This window comes from Pteropus alecto, unplaced genomic scaffold, assembly GCF_000325575.1.
Source record: "Pteropus alecto unplaced genomic scaffold, ASM32557v1 scaffold103, whole genome shotgun sequence".
Lineage (NCBI taxonomy): Eukaryota > Metazoa > Chordata > Mammalia > Chiroptera > Pteropodidae > Pteropus > Pteropus alecto.
The window spans coordinates 6,581,835-6,600,005 of record NW_006436288.1 but is presented as its reverse complement, the minus strand read 5'-3'; the positions used below and the strand labels follow the sequence as shown (position 1 = coordinate 6,600,005).

General features: G+C 33.4%; 1 protein-coding gene across 1 annotated transcript in view; it reads left to right on the top strand.

The window, feature by feature from the left end:
- SLCO1A2 (solute carrier organic anion transporter family member 1A2) overlaps nucleotides 1–18,171 on the top strand; it is a 71,709-nt gene that overhangs the window by 26,035 nt on the left and 27,503 nt on the right. The window contains exons 2-4 of the mRNA XM_006912669.3: nucleotides 9,536–9,722; nucleotides 10,068–10,181; nucleotides 14,848–14,989. Of these exons, the coding sequence (XP_006912731.1) occupies nucleotides 10,125–10,181; nucleotides 14,848–14,989 (199 nt within the window). The 5' untranslated portion in view covers nucleotides 9,536–9,722; nucleotides 10,068–10,124. The remainder of the gene's footprint in view (nucleotides 1–9,535; nucleotides 9,723–10,067; nucleotides 10,182–14,847; nucleotides 14,990–18,171) is intronic.

Sequence of the window (18,171 nt, the reverse complement as noted above, 5' to 3'; positions counted from 1 at the left end):
CTCCAAGCATCTATAAGACTTTTCTGTATATACTAGGTATATAATATATGTTTATTGAACAAATCTGATACATAAAAGAAGGATGGGGAGAAGTACGCAATCAAATACTGGAGAGAGAATTATTTTCCCTTACTGAACAAAAGAGATAACATTGAGACCACAGGAGACAAGATAGCAAATTGAACTAAAGTGATGGCAAAGAAGTTGAAAAAAGAAAAAGACTGAATTGATTCAAGAACTACTTAAGAGAGAGAACAGACAAGATTAAATAACAAGAGCACTCATAAAGCTCTCCCCACTTCACCCCTGGGATGGGCCTAGTATTTTTATCCACCTCATTTGGTTGGTCTGAGTGTCATATTTCTTCATACAGAGAATATCACATGAACATATTAAGACTCGTACAAATGTGTTTAGACAATCTCACTAATAAACGAGAGTGTTAAACAGCAAAACCATCAGCTGCTGCCTCTGGGGAGGATATTTAATAGTGGTAGGGTGAATTATAAGAGACTCCATGTTTTTGCCAAAAGTAAAGCTTCTAGCAAAAAGCAAATAGAAAAATACAAAAAAAGTACAAAACAAAACAAGTACAATAAATACAAAAAAACGAATAAATCTTCGACACCAATAACAAAAAACAAGTATAATAAAGACTGTTCCATTGCTTTAGTTTAGTAGAGAACACAGAGGCAATCAACTAGAAGACAAAAAAGTGCTCAGAACAGATAAATGAGCAAATCACAAAACAACTGCAAATAGAGATATTCGTCATTCCTGGTTAAGAATTAGAAAGGTGGCAAGTTCTTTTAGACACTTAGTTTTATTTTAAATTTGTGAAGTAAGAAAAAGTATGAATTTATTGACAAATACATCCAAAGATAACATGGCATTGTATTAGGTTTAGGAATCAAATACATTGGGGGAAAACAAAACAAAAGTTGATGTCAGAACCCATGATAAGAAGTTATCTAAAGTTGATAATAGAGAGGAAAAAATTTTTTCCGAGGGGAAAAAATAAATGATTATTTCAGTGCCGATCCATATTGGTTATAGTAGAAGATGGTGTTGGGTTGGAATTGGGGGTATCAGTATAAACTCATGCTTAATATCTACATATTTGCCTATATCTAAATTATTTATCTATATTTGCAAATATAGACACATATTTCCTGCACGTACATATATCTCTATCTCTGTCTTAGTTTCCAAATATTATTTACCAATAACAGAACCAGGGTTTCCTGGAAAAAGGGTTAATTTGAGAGCTGTGCCAAGGAAAGAAAAGAAATGAGCCTAGAACATCTAGGAAGTAGATGAAAGTAAGGAAGTGCCCAAACAGTGATGAGGACATAGCAAAAGGATACAGGAACCAGTTTTAACAGGCTTCTACTGTGAACTTATCAGAAGGATCTATGAACCAGCTTGAAGGTATTCTATTGGAAAATTTGAATATGAACATAAATAATAAAGGCAATAGATTATAATTCATTGAATAAAATAAAATCTCATGTGTTCATACTGAAATAAATGAATAAATATTGAGAGAGAAATGGAAGCTCTTACAGTAGAATGCCCACTAATAAATATAACGTGAATAATGGGATCAGAAAATCATTAATAGATCTAAAACTGATGAGGATGAAATATGATGAGAAACAATATTTATATATTCTCAAAGTACCTCCATAAAAATCACTTATTAATTACAAAGGGAAAGTAATAACTATACTGAAAAAACTGGCAGATATACTTTAACCATGTGATCAAAGCTAACATCCTCAATATTGGAACAAACTGGCATTATTTATCTCAAGATATCCATTAAAGAGGACATAATATAACTTCAGTGGTATTCCTGTCCAAAATGTGTAACCGAAATCTAATTATAAAGAAACACCAGACAAACTCATACTGAGGGATATTTTAAAAAACAACTAATGTATAATCAAAAAATGTTGAGATCAAGAAATACCAAAAAATAACCTGAGTAACTTTTTCTGATCAAAATTAACTAAAGATATATGATAACTAAATGCAATGTATGGTGCTGGATTGGATTCTGGGCCACTTAAACAAAAAAGCTAAAGGACATTATTAGGACAACTGACACAATTTGAATACAGACCATGGATTAGATAATAATATTGAACTGATGTTAAATTCTCAAACTTAAATGATTGTTCTAGTATACAATAGAATATCGTGCTTTTAGGAAATACATATAGAAATATTTAGTAATATTTAAAGGACCACATATCTCCAACTTATTCAAGTGGTTCAGAGGTTGGGGGTGGTGGGAATACATAGAGTTAGCCACTTATATCCATGAGTTCTGCATCTGAGGATTCAACCGTGGATCAAAAATATTAAAAAAAAAAATGTTACACCGTTGCTAACATGCGCTATGTACTTAGGCCTACAATGTACTATGTACTATGTACCATGTAGTTAAGCTTACAATAAATAGATGATTTACCTAAAATGTTTTATTTTAGATCAATTTGTAGACAATAATAAACTTTATTAATTTAATATATGGTAATTTTGAGTATAAAGACAAATTCTTGTCATGTATGTCATATTATTTAACATGTAATATAAATTCCTTATTTTTTATTAATGCTGTGAGAAAAAGTATGACCTGTTAAAAATAAATTCAAAGAAAATATGTTGTATTTGGCTTTAAAGAGTAACATATTAAAATGTAGATTGGTGTTTATTGTACGTGTTAAGATATTTAAATAAGAAAAAGGTTATGTCATAATGTTTGAAATTTTTATAATTTTACAATTTTTTAAAAAGTTACTAAAAAAAATCAATAAACTCAGTTTTATAATGTTTGAGTATTCTTTAGAATTGAGGAAATAGGAGAATGGGTTTTAAGCCATTATTTACAGATATTTCTTTGAGTACGAAAAAACTAGGTAAAATTCTCTATTCTATTATTCCTTTTCAAAAATTGGTTTTGGAGCAATAGAATCATAAAATGAGGTATTAAGTAGAAATTTTGACTAGATCAATGAAACTTACTGATCAGACGAAGGTAATCTTGAAGAAAATTTAAATATTTTTAAACTCCCCAATAGGTTATATTTTAATATCAATGCTCTTTTATGCTTCCTGTCTTTATCCAATAGCCAATTAGAGGTATAAGTAATAGAACATATGACTACAAATAAAGATAATTTAAAATTGTCTAATGATCCAAACCACCATGTTGACCAATAGTATGCAGCTGAGTGGTAAGCTGAAGAGCTAAGTTATGTGCACAGTCATCTGATTAACACTAATCTCTGAGCATCTTGCTTAATACTTATTCAGAACTCTGAATTGTTTTCTTTATATAATTTAAATAATTATTTTACTTATTAATCCCAAACTAGAAATTGGAATCAATACCATTATGGCCTGTAACCAAATGCAACCAATTGGGAATTTCTGAGCAGTGACTGTAGGTGCCTTCCAGTTGTAACATTCAGGCTGTTTTGCTAAATGAACACCCAAATAATCAAGGAGAAGGGAGAGAAAGAGGAGACTGACAAATGTTCTTAGTGAAAACAAAATAATTAGAGAAATAAGAAAAAAAGATAGAAATAGTTAAGAACACAGCATTCACGTGGTTTAGAAATGTGCTACATTCTTATCACATTTTTAAAGAATCAATTCCAATGATGCTTGTTCTTTTTCTCTATAATTTTTAATTTAAAAACGATTAATGATCCTTGTTGAAAACAGCTCAGAAATTTCTAAAAGAAAACCAAAATAAAATCAACCACTTTTAAGACTCTGGTTTCATTTCTTCAGTATTTTATCTTAGTGAATACAACAGTGAGCACACACACACACACACACACACACACACACACACTCGCACACACACACACTCGTACCCCACATAGGCAGAACAACAGCTTAGGGTAGTGATTAATAGTCCCTAGGGCCAGACTGCCTGAGTCTGAATCTTGGCTTTGACACTTAAAGCTGTGTGACCTTGCACAAGTTACTTGACATCTCTGTGCTTCAATTCTTGCACCATTAAAATTGGGATACTATTATTTATGTCATAGAGTTTTATAAGAATTAAATAGATTGCCATCCATAAAGCTTCTAGAACAGTGGTTGGAATATAGAAAATAGTATAATATTTATATTTTTATTATCTCCAATTATATTTACAGTTTTACAAAAAATGGTATCATATTGTACATATTTTATTAGAATTTGGTTTTTTTTTTTAAGTTCTAATATAAGAGCCCTTTAGGAAAATCTGTTACTTCACACTTTTCTGGTATGTTGGCATCTTTGGAGCATCCAATGAATAAATAGAAATAAAAATAAGCTTCCCCCATCCATACTAACTGTGAATCAATTGAAAAATAAGACAGAGAAGTATGACACGTGGAGTCTAAAATATAACTTTTTGCATTAAGCAAGCTGACATAAGGGAATGTGGCTTATTTCTGTTGGCCATCAGGCTTCCTTATAGTTAATATCCAGACTTCCCAATATCATTACTGGATCCTGTCAGCCTTCTCTGACTGGAGTGAGTGAGGATAAGGAGAGAGGAAAGGCATGTTGGGCTAGTGGAATTCCATCTATGTAGAAGAAAATAATAAGAATGAAGAACAATGATAGCATTATCCTCTTTTCTCCTTCCACCATGAAAAGTTTTTACTTCTGACTTTAATGTAACGTTTTTAATCTGGTTATTGAAGCATTCTCACAAAGCACTTGGTGATAACTAACACTGTGTATCTTGGATCTTTTGGACATTTTCCCTATACCCTACTTAAATAAGAAAACTGGATAAATTTTGCTATGTGAAGATTTGGTGACAGTGGCTGCATTTACCTGATGCAAAAGTAGTTGGTTAATGTATTTGAGTCAGTTAAAATTTAGTTGGTTTCATGATAAAATCTCATGTCTTATTTGGTATCACCTAGAGTTTGCAGTGTTTACATATGTAATGTCAAGTGTTGGTGAATTGTGCAACTAGTTAAATATCCTAAATCCTCTGTTGCTGAGAATAAAAAGAGCATTAAGGATTGAAGGTATATTACCCAATAATATAAATAACTACCCTTCACTGGATGTTGATTTTGTGCTAGCATCATAGTACTAAATATGTTATCTTATTCAACTCTACTGCAACTGATTATGGTTGTGTTAGTCATTTGTTTTTCTGGCTTCACATGCCCCTCCCCCCGCTGCCCGATTCTTTATCCTGAGGAACTGACTTCGGAAGTAAAATTTCAGGCCCCCTTGCCTCTGATTTCCTTTTAGATTGTTAATGGGAGATTTGGGTGAGAATGGGGCTGAAGAATAGGGAAGAGCTAGGGCATTTCTTCCCCTCCACCTTTTAGGGTTGCCTCTGGCAGTGGCTGTGTACTCCAAGGGCTCAAGCTCCTGTAGCTCAGCCCCTTTCTCTTTCTGAGGAGTGGGAGTGATTTCTCACTGGTATAAATCTCTGAGATGTCCATCATCTGTTTATTGGGGCTTTTTAATTCTTCTAATACCTTTATAACTAGTTTCCCATTTAAATTCCTCTATTGAACTACCTGTCATGGGTTCTATTTTCCTCTTTGTCTATTTTCTTATCTGATATAAAGGTAAAGACTATCTTCATTGTACGGATAGATAAGTGACTTGTACAAAATTGTACACCTGGTTTAAAAAAGGCTTTCAAACCAGTGTCCCTCCTTTCAAAGCCCAAGTACTTAAACTATGATGTGGTATTCAAATGATATTCCAAATGAATATCCAAATAAACAGTTTTCATTGATCACCTCTTGCTATTACCTAGCTCAAATTGTCTGCACTGTGGCACTAAGTAGCTATTATTATCATTTAATTGTCTATCTCTCCCTATAGCATGTGAGACCCCTTGGGAGTAAGCACGTATGTTATTCATCGTTGTATCCTTAGCATCAACTACTGTGCTTGGAATATAGTAGAGCCTTAATAAATATTTGTGGAATGAATGAATAATAATCACTGCCATTTAAGGAGTGACTTTTATTTCAGCAGCCATGCTAAGGGTCTGTCTTGTGTAAATTTTATAATTCAGTCTTTATACCAATCTTGCAAGATAGGCATAAATATTCCAATGCCTTAGAAAAGTTAAAAAAAAAAAAAAAGGCTCAAAGAGTTCAAGCAACTCACAACTAAACTAGGACTAAACCCGAGCTGACTAGGCTTCGAGGTCTGGCATTTTGACTATATCCATTAATGTGAATTAACAAATAAATGGGGAAAAAGTCTAAATATTTTATTACATTTTGGAACTTTATAAGCTGATTAAAAACCCCTTTCTCTGTGAGAAAAAAAACAGTTCAGTATTTACTTGTCATAATTAAATGAAGGAACATGTTTTTTGTATCCAAAACTATATGTGTACAGGGAAAAGGAAGAGAAGAACTGGGATAATAATTTTTAAGAAATGAAATGGTTTGAATTGCTAGTGTGGAAAACATTGGCTACTCTCATAATCATCTAATCAAACTCTAGCATTCCTTGGCATGGGATGTAACACTGAGGATATTCACAACTAGTTCACCTAAAGATTTGGGAAGTCAACTTTCAGGTTGGCTTTTCCATGTCTCGTTCTATTACCAGAGTTAGTATGTTATCCAAAGTAACAGGATAGATATTTTTATTGCTGAATTGCTGATCATAGTATTTGCTTGTGTTTCTGTGCATTTCATTCTTTGCTTTGCCTGGTGAAATCATATGTATGGTTCTATGGTTCAGTAAAGTTTCTCTTCTAGTTTTGCCTAAAGTGATACAGTCTTGATACCTCCCCTGAACATAGGAAATAAAATATTATCTATATATGCAAGGCTTATTTGCAGAATCCAATATCTTATTCTTTGATTTCTAATGGAAATGAATCAACAGAAGTAAAATAATTTGGTAGGCACTATACAAAGAGTCATTGTTGGTTCTACATGTGCTTCATTGGCACATAGTTACTTGGTTTGGTATTGGTTGAATTATTTCAGCTGGATTTCATTCCAAGAGGCCATTCTTTTCTAGGAGCCATTTGAAACTTCTGGTAAAAGACGATTTTCATAGATTGCTGATGGTATGACTCTCTCTCTCTTTTTTTTTTTTCCCAGAGAAAGGATGTTCTCCTAAGTCTTCTTCATGTATGTACTACTAGTTTTGCATGATAAAATAAAACTTTTATTTTGTTAATTTAATAGTATAATGTAAAATTAAATGTATGTATTTTCCCAGGTGATCTATAGCAATAAAAAACTATATCTATATACTTAACACTGGGGAAAGAGCACAAACAAGGGGGTTGTTTTGTAAAAAAACTGTATTCTTTTGTGATTGAGACGTGTCATTAAGGCTGACAACTAAGGAGTGTCAAAAACCTGAGCGTTGCTATTCAGTGGGTATAGAGTTCTAGAGTCCTGCTATCCAAAAATGTACATATAGTTAACAATTCCGTAATGCACTTTTACTACAATTAAAAACAAAACAAAACAAAACAAAAAACCCAGAGTTGTGTCCAGTAGTCATGGAAGAAACTCTACTACATTTTTGTGAGAATGTACACTACTCTCCTTCAAATACTGAGGAGTTAGAGAAATAAAATGATTCTCTTCTTAATAAAACTTCAGCAAGTCATTTTCATTAGCAGTGATGATTGATGAGGATTTATACTGTGGCGCTGTGATTCCAGGGACAGAAGTCACTGTGTAAACAACACCGTGCTAACAACAGGGGACTGTTTACATGGCTGGCACTTGTCAGGGACTGCCGGCCGCAAGGAGCAAAGAAACAATGTGTGCCTTCCTTGATTTGGGGCAAAAATGTTCAAAGTGACATTAACTATTGGATTTTGTAAATTTTATTTAAAAACATAATAGATTTTCTTCAGTCAGTACTTTATTTTCCTCCATTAAAATTTAAGGAATGTGTCTGAAAAGCTAAAATGTTTTCACTGTATAAACTGGCAAATTAGGAAATGTTTAGTGTTAACTGAATCACATTTAATTCATTCCAAGTGCTCAGTTTCAAACACTACTTCCTAACTTAGAAGAGACAATTATTTACAAAACTTCTCTCAAGATAATAAACACAGTTTGAAATAAATCTTTGAGACATGGTTATATAATATGCTCAGCATAGTTACATAGTATCATAATGCATAGAAGAAATGACAGAATTCCCCCATGTGGTGATTTTCTGAGTCACTCCTCTACCTTCTATGTCCCCTGGCCAAATAGGAAAAATAAGCATTTAGAAAACCTTTAGCCACTAAAAAGAGTGAAGACAACTTCAGCATGGAAGAGGAATAAGTTTTCTCTCTTTTATTGTTTGGGTGACTATATTGAGCTCAGATATTGGCAAGGAGGGATAGAAAAAAAAAAAGAAAGAGGAGCGGGATTAGGTTCTAAATCATGAGAAGGGAGACATGAAGGCAGTTGAGAGGTTTATAATAAAAGCAAATGTATTACAGATGAGGACCAAAAAATAACAGTTCCCATTCTTTTGAAAAATCACCCCATTCTATTGGTTTTTCTAAAACTAGTGCACTTGCATTATAGTTCAGATGATTTAGCATTTTATGTGATGGCTGCAGCATGAATTTGTCCATACGGCCATTTAGAATTGCCAAAAGTGTCTTTAACGATTTTCATCCATGACCTATAATTTTCACCTCTTACATACCGATCAGTTTGTATTTGATCGTACACTGTTTAATTCTCTTTCAATGTGTTTTAGTTAAAAGTTTTAATAAAAATTTCCAAATAAAAATATAGATTCCTTGGGATCTGAGTTCAAGTACTTTTCAGAGAGCCTTACCCTTCTCTAACTAGTTTATATTGTCTATAGGAGAGCTTGTCTGTCTTGTTCACTTCTGAAACCTGTGCTTAGCAAAATGACGGGCACCTAGTGTCCTTTCAGTATACAGTTGTAACCACGAGAGAATGAGTAAAGAGAGCAAAGCTCATACATTTTTCAGTGACTATTGCCTTAATGTATGTAGAAGACTGGGATCCAGCAAACTGACAGAGGTAAAGCAGTTGGGTTTTTAAAAGTTAGTGCATTCAAGATCCCTTCTTAAGTGGATATTGTTCAGAAGATTTGAATAAATTAACACTGGAGATACCGTTAATATATCATTCGCACAACTTGAAGTAGATTTACTAGAATAAATATTGTCACAGTGAAACACTTTGGTTTTGGTACAAAATATTGCCCTGGTTTCAAGATACTAAATAGACAAAAGGGGTTAGTAGAATTTAATAGTTTAGGTAATCTTTTTTACATATAAAACTGTGCACCTACATTATATGTGTATATATCTACACACACACACACACACACACACACACACACACACATCTGTATTTATTACCTGTGTAGACATACAGATGTGTACTTATGTGACTGGTCTTTTCCTAAACCTCACATCTTAACTTGCAACTAACTGTAGGATTCTTTTCCAGATCACAGAATTATTTGTTATTTTTACTTAGGCTATTTTCATAATTAAAATTCCATGTCTCCCCAGGTTTCTGTGAATCGGCAGTGCCCCGGAAAGTGTTTCCTTTCTTGAAACTCCAGGGAAGTCTTGGAACACAAAGAACTTCAAGAGGGAGCCTAGCCAAACAGAGATTTTTGAACTTTGGTAGGCTTGCTGAAGACTTTTAGCACAAACACATATCAAAGTGTGTGTGTTTTAAAAGCATCATTTTCATGTAAGTCCAAGAAGTTTACTTTGGTTCTATTTATTTTGGCTAAAGAAATGAAAAATTTTATTTTAACCACGTGGTTTTTATTTTACAAAAGGACGTTAAGAAAGAATTCCTTTAATCTCACTAAAGAGTAGACAAAGTTATTTGATGTAACTTTTTCGATAAGAAATTAACAGCTAAATCTTCTTTAATGTCATTATTTTCTAGATCTGAATCAAAAGCTTCCCAGGTATTTTTGTAATACAATGGATTCTGATTATGTTATTCAGATTCAGTATTTTCTTCAAAAGAATGACGACTTATGATTTTGTCAGTAATTTAATAGATTTTTTCTTTTAAAAATGATAGAACTAAGAAATATCAAGATTTAAATCATAAATACTTTAGAATACTCAGAAGAGCAACATGGGAGAAACTGAGAAAATTGAAACCCATAGAACGAGATGTATTTCCAAGTTTAAGGTATGAAAATATTTTATGTGTGTGTGGATATATGTGTATGTACTGTGTTTTTTAAAACTTAGACCTTATAAGGTTGCTCATATGTTCATGAAGCGATCTAATATTAATGTCCTACTACCTGAGATATTGATCCTTTCTTGCTTTAATGAAGTTGGTTTTATAACTGAGGATGTGTTCAAATAGGTTATTAATTCAGAAAATTTAATCAGAAATGGTTCTGAGGGACTTAAATGCTTCAACGACAAGATCTTAAATTTTTTCATGCACATGTTATGTTACAGCAGGACTTATTTTCCTGGATCAAAGGCCAATTTAATGTTTACCCCAGAGGCTTCTAGGCCAGAGGAGTGTAGAGATCTCTTCCAGAAAATGGTTCCTTAGACAGTAATTACTTTACAATAATTCATTAAAAAAAAAAATTTACTTCAAGCTTTGGCACATGTTAGTTATTCTCTATAAGAAAAAAAATGCCCATTTTGTTAGCCATTTCTGGTATTCTTGACTATTTAAGAGCAAATTCTTTTTGCATAGCTTCAAAGCCATTTTGGCTTCAAACAAAATTTGTTATTTTAAACCAAAGGATCTTTATCTTTATTCTATAGCTAGTGCCTGCAAGTGGTTTCCAAACTAAGACACTGCCACCAATTTTCTCCCTATCTAAAATTTATTTCTTTGTACATGTGTGGGGAAAATCTACTCATGTACATGAAAGTAGAGAATTGTAGTATAGATCTAGAAAACTACTTTTGCCTGAAGTGCCATGTTAATTGTATTTTTTAAATTTCCCCTTAAATTTTCCCTCAATTCTTATGTTCTTCTCCTAATATTGAATGGCTAAAAATATTTAGCTGAGGCATCACTTCTGAGTTCAACGGCTTACTTGCTGTGACACCATAGGCAAGTTGCTTAACCTCTTTGTGCTTCAGTTTTCTCATTTGAAAAGGGTAGTAAAATATTCCTATCTCATAGGATTGTTCCCTTTTTACGTGCTTAGAATAATGGCTGGAATATTGTAAACATTTAGTAAATATTAGCTATTATTATTGATAGCATTTGTGTATAAAAGTCAAGTCAGGTGTTATTTAGAAACAGTGATCTTTAATTTTTGATTACTTTGGAGTTTGGCAAGATTAAACATTGATCTGAATGTCAAGGCAAAATATTGTAAGCACAAGTTTATCAGGGAAAAGTGAGAGGCAATTACTCAATAATCAGATTTTTAGACATTTACTCTGAACTTAGAAATGTGCTCAGTGAGTAAAATTCTTTAGAAAGCATCAAAAGACTGCACTCAATACATTCACTTCAAATTTTGGAGCGTTATTGTTAAAAGCTAGTAGGCTTTTATAGATATAGAAGTTATTTTGCATGAATAGAAATTGCCTAGCAGATAGGAGGAGATACACGTATGCATGAGCCAGAACGGCCACTGATTGCTTTCACTTCATGAATAGAACCCAATAGCTTCAGCCCCAAACAGGTGTTTTAGGAAAAGAACACTGGGATTGTTGTTCTCTAGTTTCCTTTCTTAAAATGTTAAATAAATAAATTATTCTCTCAAATACAATTTATACTTTATTTGGTAGACCTTGCTTATAAATATGAAACCTGAATCATAAAATCACTTGAAAACTGTTTACTCTCAATAATGTGCTCTGCGAAAATTTATAGTGTGAAGAGCGACAGAGTTTATACAAATGATATTTACTCTAAAGGATAAATAACTAGAGATATAGCCATACTATTTCATCAGCCGTATAAGAATTTGACTAATATTGAGTTTGATGTTTTAATTTCACAGGTCTTTTTCACATAAAATTCTATTCAGATTTCCCTAAATGAATTACTACAGCTAACTCTAGGCTTTGGTATATTTAATCCTATTTCATTTCATCTTACATTCAGTTTACTTTCAGCTCTGACCAGTTTTTCAAGACGTTTTTGAATTCTTATTTTGTCATTAATCCTATACATTTGTATTGAGTGTCTACTACTTATCAAGCACTTACTACATACCAAAGATACAAGGTGAATAGTATATGGTTCCTATACTTGAACTGCTCACAGTATAGTGGGGGAGGACATTGTAGGCATCCAAATACATAAATAAACTGCACTGTGATAAGGGCTGCAATAGAGAAAGGCACAGTAGGGTGGGAAGATAAGAAGTGAGTGAGTGGTCAAGGCTACCGAGAGAGCAGAGAGACAAGTGATGATAAGAGTTAAATTTTAAAATTTGAGTACAGATTTATATAAGATGCACAAAGGGGGAAAAAAAAGCATTACCAGTGGAAGACCATCCTGTGAAAAACGCTAAGATGTGAAATGGCACAGTGAATTAAAGGAACTAAAAGAACATGATGTTTAGGGGCAAGCAGCCGGAGATGATACTAAGCTATAGATGAGGCATTGTTTGCCATCTAAAAAAGGTAGGATTTTTCTTTATGAGAGGTGACTAAAGAGTTTTAAGAGGTGAAATCACATGTTAACTTATTAAAGAGAACAAAGCTCATACATTGTTCAGTGACTATTGCCTTAATGTATGTAGAACTGGGATTCAGCAAACTTACAGAGCTAAAGTAGTTAGGTTTTTATAAGTTAGTGCATTCGGGATCCCTTGGTAATCATTAATTCTGACAGATATTTACTAAGTTCAAAATTATTGGTGGTGGCAGGTGGAAGGGAGGTAGAAGGGAGATTAGAGGTGGACAAGACTAGAGGAGACTAAAACATGATTGCAATTGTCCAACTAAACTGTGTATACATTTAAGAGATTTCAGCATATGAGTGACAGTTAAAGTCATGGGAATAAGTGAGGTTTTCTAGAGAGAGCATATAAAGCAAAAAGAGTACAGGGTATCAGACAAAAGCCTGAAGGAGTTAGCCAAAGAAGATATGACTGAATAAGATCTAGCTGGTAAGAGGAGAAATAAATATGCATAGGAGGAGAGAATTTCAGAAATAAAAGAGAGATTAATGGTGTCGAATGACCCAGAGAATCAAATAAGCTGATGACTAAGATGTATCTATGGAATTTGGAAATCAGGAAGTTCTTTATGACCTTTTATGGAGTAGCTTCAGGAGAAGCCAAACTAAAGCATAAATGATAGGTTAAATAGTCTAGACAAAGAATCTAGACTGTTCTTCCAAACATCTTGATGGCAGCTATTTTAGCTATTTTAGCTACCATCAAGGGTGAGAGACTGTACACACACACACACACACACACACACACACACACACACACACACACACACAAATATATTGAATATATTTATAAGATAGTAGAGACAGAGGCAGTAAATAGTGTGAGGCTGAAAATAGAGAAAGAAGGCAATAATTGATGAATCAGGATCTCAGAAATGGGAAGAATGAATTCAAGGGCATGGGTGGAAGTATTTTATTATACAAGAGGATGAGTACCTATTCTTCTAAGATGGGAAGGAAATTAAAGGGGCAGGGATAGAGGTAAGTTTGAAGGTGAAGTTGCTGAGATCATTAGCTGGTCATAAAGAGCAGATGGCTGGGTTGGAGACTTAGAAAATGATGTGAATAATATTGAAAGGAATGTACAAGTTGCAACATTAATTGTGGGATTGGTTCAAGATTGGGAATGTGGAAGGTGGTAGGCTAAGGATTTTAGGGATTTGAGTGTGCTGGATGGATCTGAGTGGACTGAATGGTCTCCCGGGATGGAAGTGTCACCAGGAACTATCTTTAAATAGGACCAAGAAAAACACCCCTATGGCGTAGGTTTGGAGACCACCACCATTAGGATTGACCTAAATTTATTTATCCCAAATTTGTTGATTTTGAAGCAGTAAATAATCCACCTAACTATACTGCGGCCCAGTATGCAATGCTCCTTTTTCAAATCCCTTGCTAAATTCTAAATCTTTTTCTTTCCAATTTAATATAACTATCAAAATTTTAACTTCTCAGATATTTAGTAAAACTGTACTAGCTCCTGGCTATCACAATGGTTCTATTTGTTAAGTTGTTCTCGATTTTTGTTACAGATTTCATTAACCTGGCTGCTCTCTGGAACTTTATCAATATATAGGAAATATGATTCAATATATGGAAATTTATTATATTCATATTTGTTTATCATAGCAAGTACCTGTTTAGTTTATAAATATTTTTTTATAATTACAATGTTGCTTTAAATAAATTAACTGGCAGTGAACAGTAATCTAATGTATAATTTGCATATTACTTTGGATAAGGAAGACCTTGAGCAAATTTGCTGCAGAAAAAAATGTCTTTGTGTAATACTATTTTACTTTTTTCATTAACATATATGTATTATTTTATTCTACAGATAGCATTGTAGTGCTGAAGATCTGTGTAAATCATGAGCCATATCTTATTTAAAATGACTAATTGTTTCTATGTATGTACCAGATGCGCTTATGAAATAAAGAGACTACAACTACATACAATATTCAATATCACTAATTAATTAGTCTTATGTTGAGTTTCCAAAGAAAGAACATGGTATGAAAGACCAAAAGAATAAACCACATTAAAAGTTTCTTGCAAAATCAAAAGTTACTTAAGTTGAACACAATCAGTCTGTGGTAGAAGATATTTCGTCAACAGGTGGCAAACATACAATTTAAAAATGTTTTTCATATGTTTTCTTATATTTTTTTCTCCCTAGATATTTCTGCTAGCAATAATACTTGCATTTGTATCCAAAACACTGTCTGGATCTTATATAAATTCTATGCTCACACAAATAGAAAGACAGTTCAACATCCCGACATCACTAGTTGGATTGATTAGTGGGAGCTTTGAGATTGGTAATGAATTATTTCTGCATTACTCCCTTTTATATTTTATTTTATCTATAAAGCTAGTCTGAATTTTATTCTTATTTATTGCTCTAGACCATTTAATCTTACTGAATAATACGTTTTCTGAAAAAGAGTGACTCTTTTAGCTAATTTTGGAATAAGCTTCAAAACAATTCATTTAAATATTACTTCTAAATAACACCTAAATATTGCCATATATTCCACCACTTTAAATAAATTTATTCTAATAGTTTTTTGTTGTTATCTAGCATAAGTAATTGAGTATTTAGACTTTTTACATTTAATCTATCATTTGATAACTCCTAAGAGCTCCATCTTCATACTTAGAAGATATCATGGAAAACAAAGAAATGCGTTTTCTAAAGGGAAAAGCAAATTATTTTCTTGTCCTGTTGTTTCTGTGAGGTTGACAATTCTTTCTAAGTGCAGAGGAAAGAGGAAACTCCTTTTATATCTCTCTGAATTTATTTCAGAAACAGTCTTTAGGGAAGAATCAAGTTTACTCTTAGGCTTTGATTTTTGTGGATGACTGGTAAGTTATGAGGACAGAGAGGGAAAATGACAGAGGGAAAGATTTCTCCTGTGAACACTCTACATAGAAATATGAAAGCCTTTATAGTTTTATCATGGCTTCTATCTCCTTCAGAGTAAAAGTTGCCTTTAATCAATATCTGAAAGAAAAATCACAATTGAGGAGAAGCAAAGCTGAAACAGATGATACTTGATCTTGTCTCTTAGGGTGCCCCTCCCTGAACCACCTGTGTGCTAGAATCTGGTCATGAAGTTAGAAATAACTCCTTATATATAGTCTTGCATAGGCTCAGCTCACAGTCTAATGGAGGGCACAGATGTAAAAGAATAATTTTAATTGAATGCAGTAAGTTTGGCGACATAAGTATATGCAAAGTCCTTTAGCAATACAGAGTGGGGACACAAACTCACTTAGGGAAGGTAGGCTCTTGACGGATGAGTAAAAGTTTTTCAGATGAAGAAACAGGGTTAAATAAGTGTGAAGGGAATTCCAACAGAAGAAGCATAGTATAGAGATAGCATGGTAGCTTGTGTGGGGAGCAACATTCAGCCCAATATTATTGACTGGCAAAGGTTAAGGTAGAATTAGTAAGATGTTAGTTTGGAGAAATAGGCTATGGTTAGCCTTGTGTACTTGCTATGCGACTTATCTTATCCTCTAGATAATGGAGAGTCACTAAAACATTAGCAGAGGTTATTAATATTTCTGTACCGAGGACTCTTTGGCATCTGATGCCATGGAATAATATTTGAATTCCACAAAATAAGAATTATAAAGGTACAAAGGAAGCCAATTATATTGAAATAAAATTATCAAAGTATAAAAATAACTTGTTACATAGTAATATTTGTGCTTACCAACACATTAAATACAACAATTACACTAATTTTGAAGTAATGATTAGTGTGCATAATATTTTGAGGTATCCGCAACAATTGTAATGTCATATGCAAATATTTGTAACTTCTATTGGTGGCAATCTGTGACAAAAGCATAGGTACCATCAATACTACTATAGTCTGTGCCTCCTTTCACCATCAAAGGAAATGTTAATATTTAGTTAAGTTAGTGAAAATAAAGATACAATTTTTTCCTCATTCGCATTCATGGAAACCCTAATTTCTATCCATGGATTCCTTGGGGATTTATAGACTGCAGGTTAAGAATTCCTGTTTAAAGCAAATGTCGGATTTGCAGGTGGCCAACCAGACTAGGACAGAAAGGATCCTAGGAGGCCATGAAAAAGCACAAGGGAAAGCTATTGGCCTGAGTCAGGATCACACTGGTAGAAATAAAGAGAAGACAATGACCTAAGAAATATTTAGGAGTTAAATTCCAGAGAACATAGGGATAGATGGGATATGGTGGATGAAAGAGCGTGTCCCTTGGTTTACAACTTGGGCAATAATGTGGATAGCTGTGCTAAGACAGAGAACAGGAGAAGGGGAACAAGATTATGGTGGTGGCTATGGGGACGATGATTTTGTTTAGGTGAATTGTTTGTGGTAGTACCAAGGAGACCTTTGGGTAGGAATGTTCACGTTGCAATTATATGAGTCTGAAGCATTGGGAAACTGTCTGGACTGGAACTATTGATTAGTGAATACATAGGTGGTTCTTAAAACTAGAGAAGAGATGAGGCTATTCAAGAAGAGGATATAGAATGATAAATACAACAGAGAAGGAATGGATCTCAGAGGCACACCAATGTTTAAGGAACAGGTAGAAAAAGAGCCCATGGAACTGTTAAGAGAGGGAATAGTCAGATAATTGAGAGAGGAAACAGGAGATAATTGTATTATAGATGCAAAGGAAGTAGAAATTTCCAAAAGAAAACTAATTGTCAACTATATCAAAAGCATTAGAAATACCTAATTGGATAAGGATAGAAGAGTATTCCCTAGGTTTTACAATAAGGAAATAACTTATTATCTTAGCCAGGGCACTTTCAGCTGAACAGTGGATTTAGAATTTAGAAAGCAGGGAGAGGAGAGCAGTGACTTTAGGAGAGAATGGGAGGGGACCAATGGTGAAATCTATGAATACAGATGAATGTTTGGAGGGAAACTATAGGATATCTGTAACAAAAGTGTAATAGAGAGAATTGAGGTTTAAAATACAAGAAAATAATTTTTATTGGATTAAGTTTCTGGAGAGAATGAAAGTGCCCAGGCAGTGTGTTTGACCTTGGATGTTCAGATGGTACCACAAACCTCTGAAATTAAAGGAAGGCGGTAAGGCCATAGGGTGGAAAACTCAGATATATTCATGTTTAATTGTCCCTAATTTCTTAACAAATATTAACTGTGGAAAGTGAGTGGCGATAGGTGGCTTGAGGAGAATGATGTAGATCTAAAATAGTTTTTGAAGGGAAATGGAGAGGTAATCTACAGAAACCAATAAAAGTATCACTTCCTTACCTTTCCTCAGTAATATTTACAGACAACATTCTCTATACCCTTGACAAAAACGTTATCTATATTTTCCCGTTCCCTTTCATGGTGATTATTTTACTGACAGAGCAAGGCAATTTGAAAGATGAACTCGCCTTTATGTGAGGAGAGAAATTACCTTCTTTTTTTTCTTTCAAAAATAGATGTGGATTTCAAACAGTGGCCTTCAAGAGACAATACCT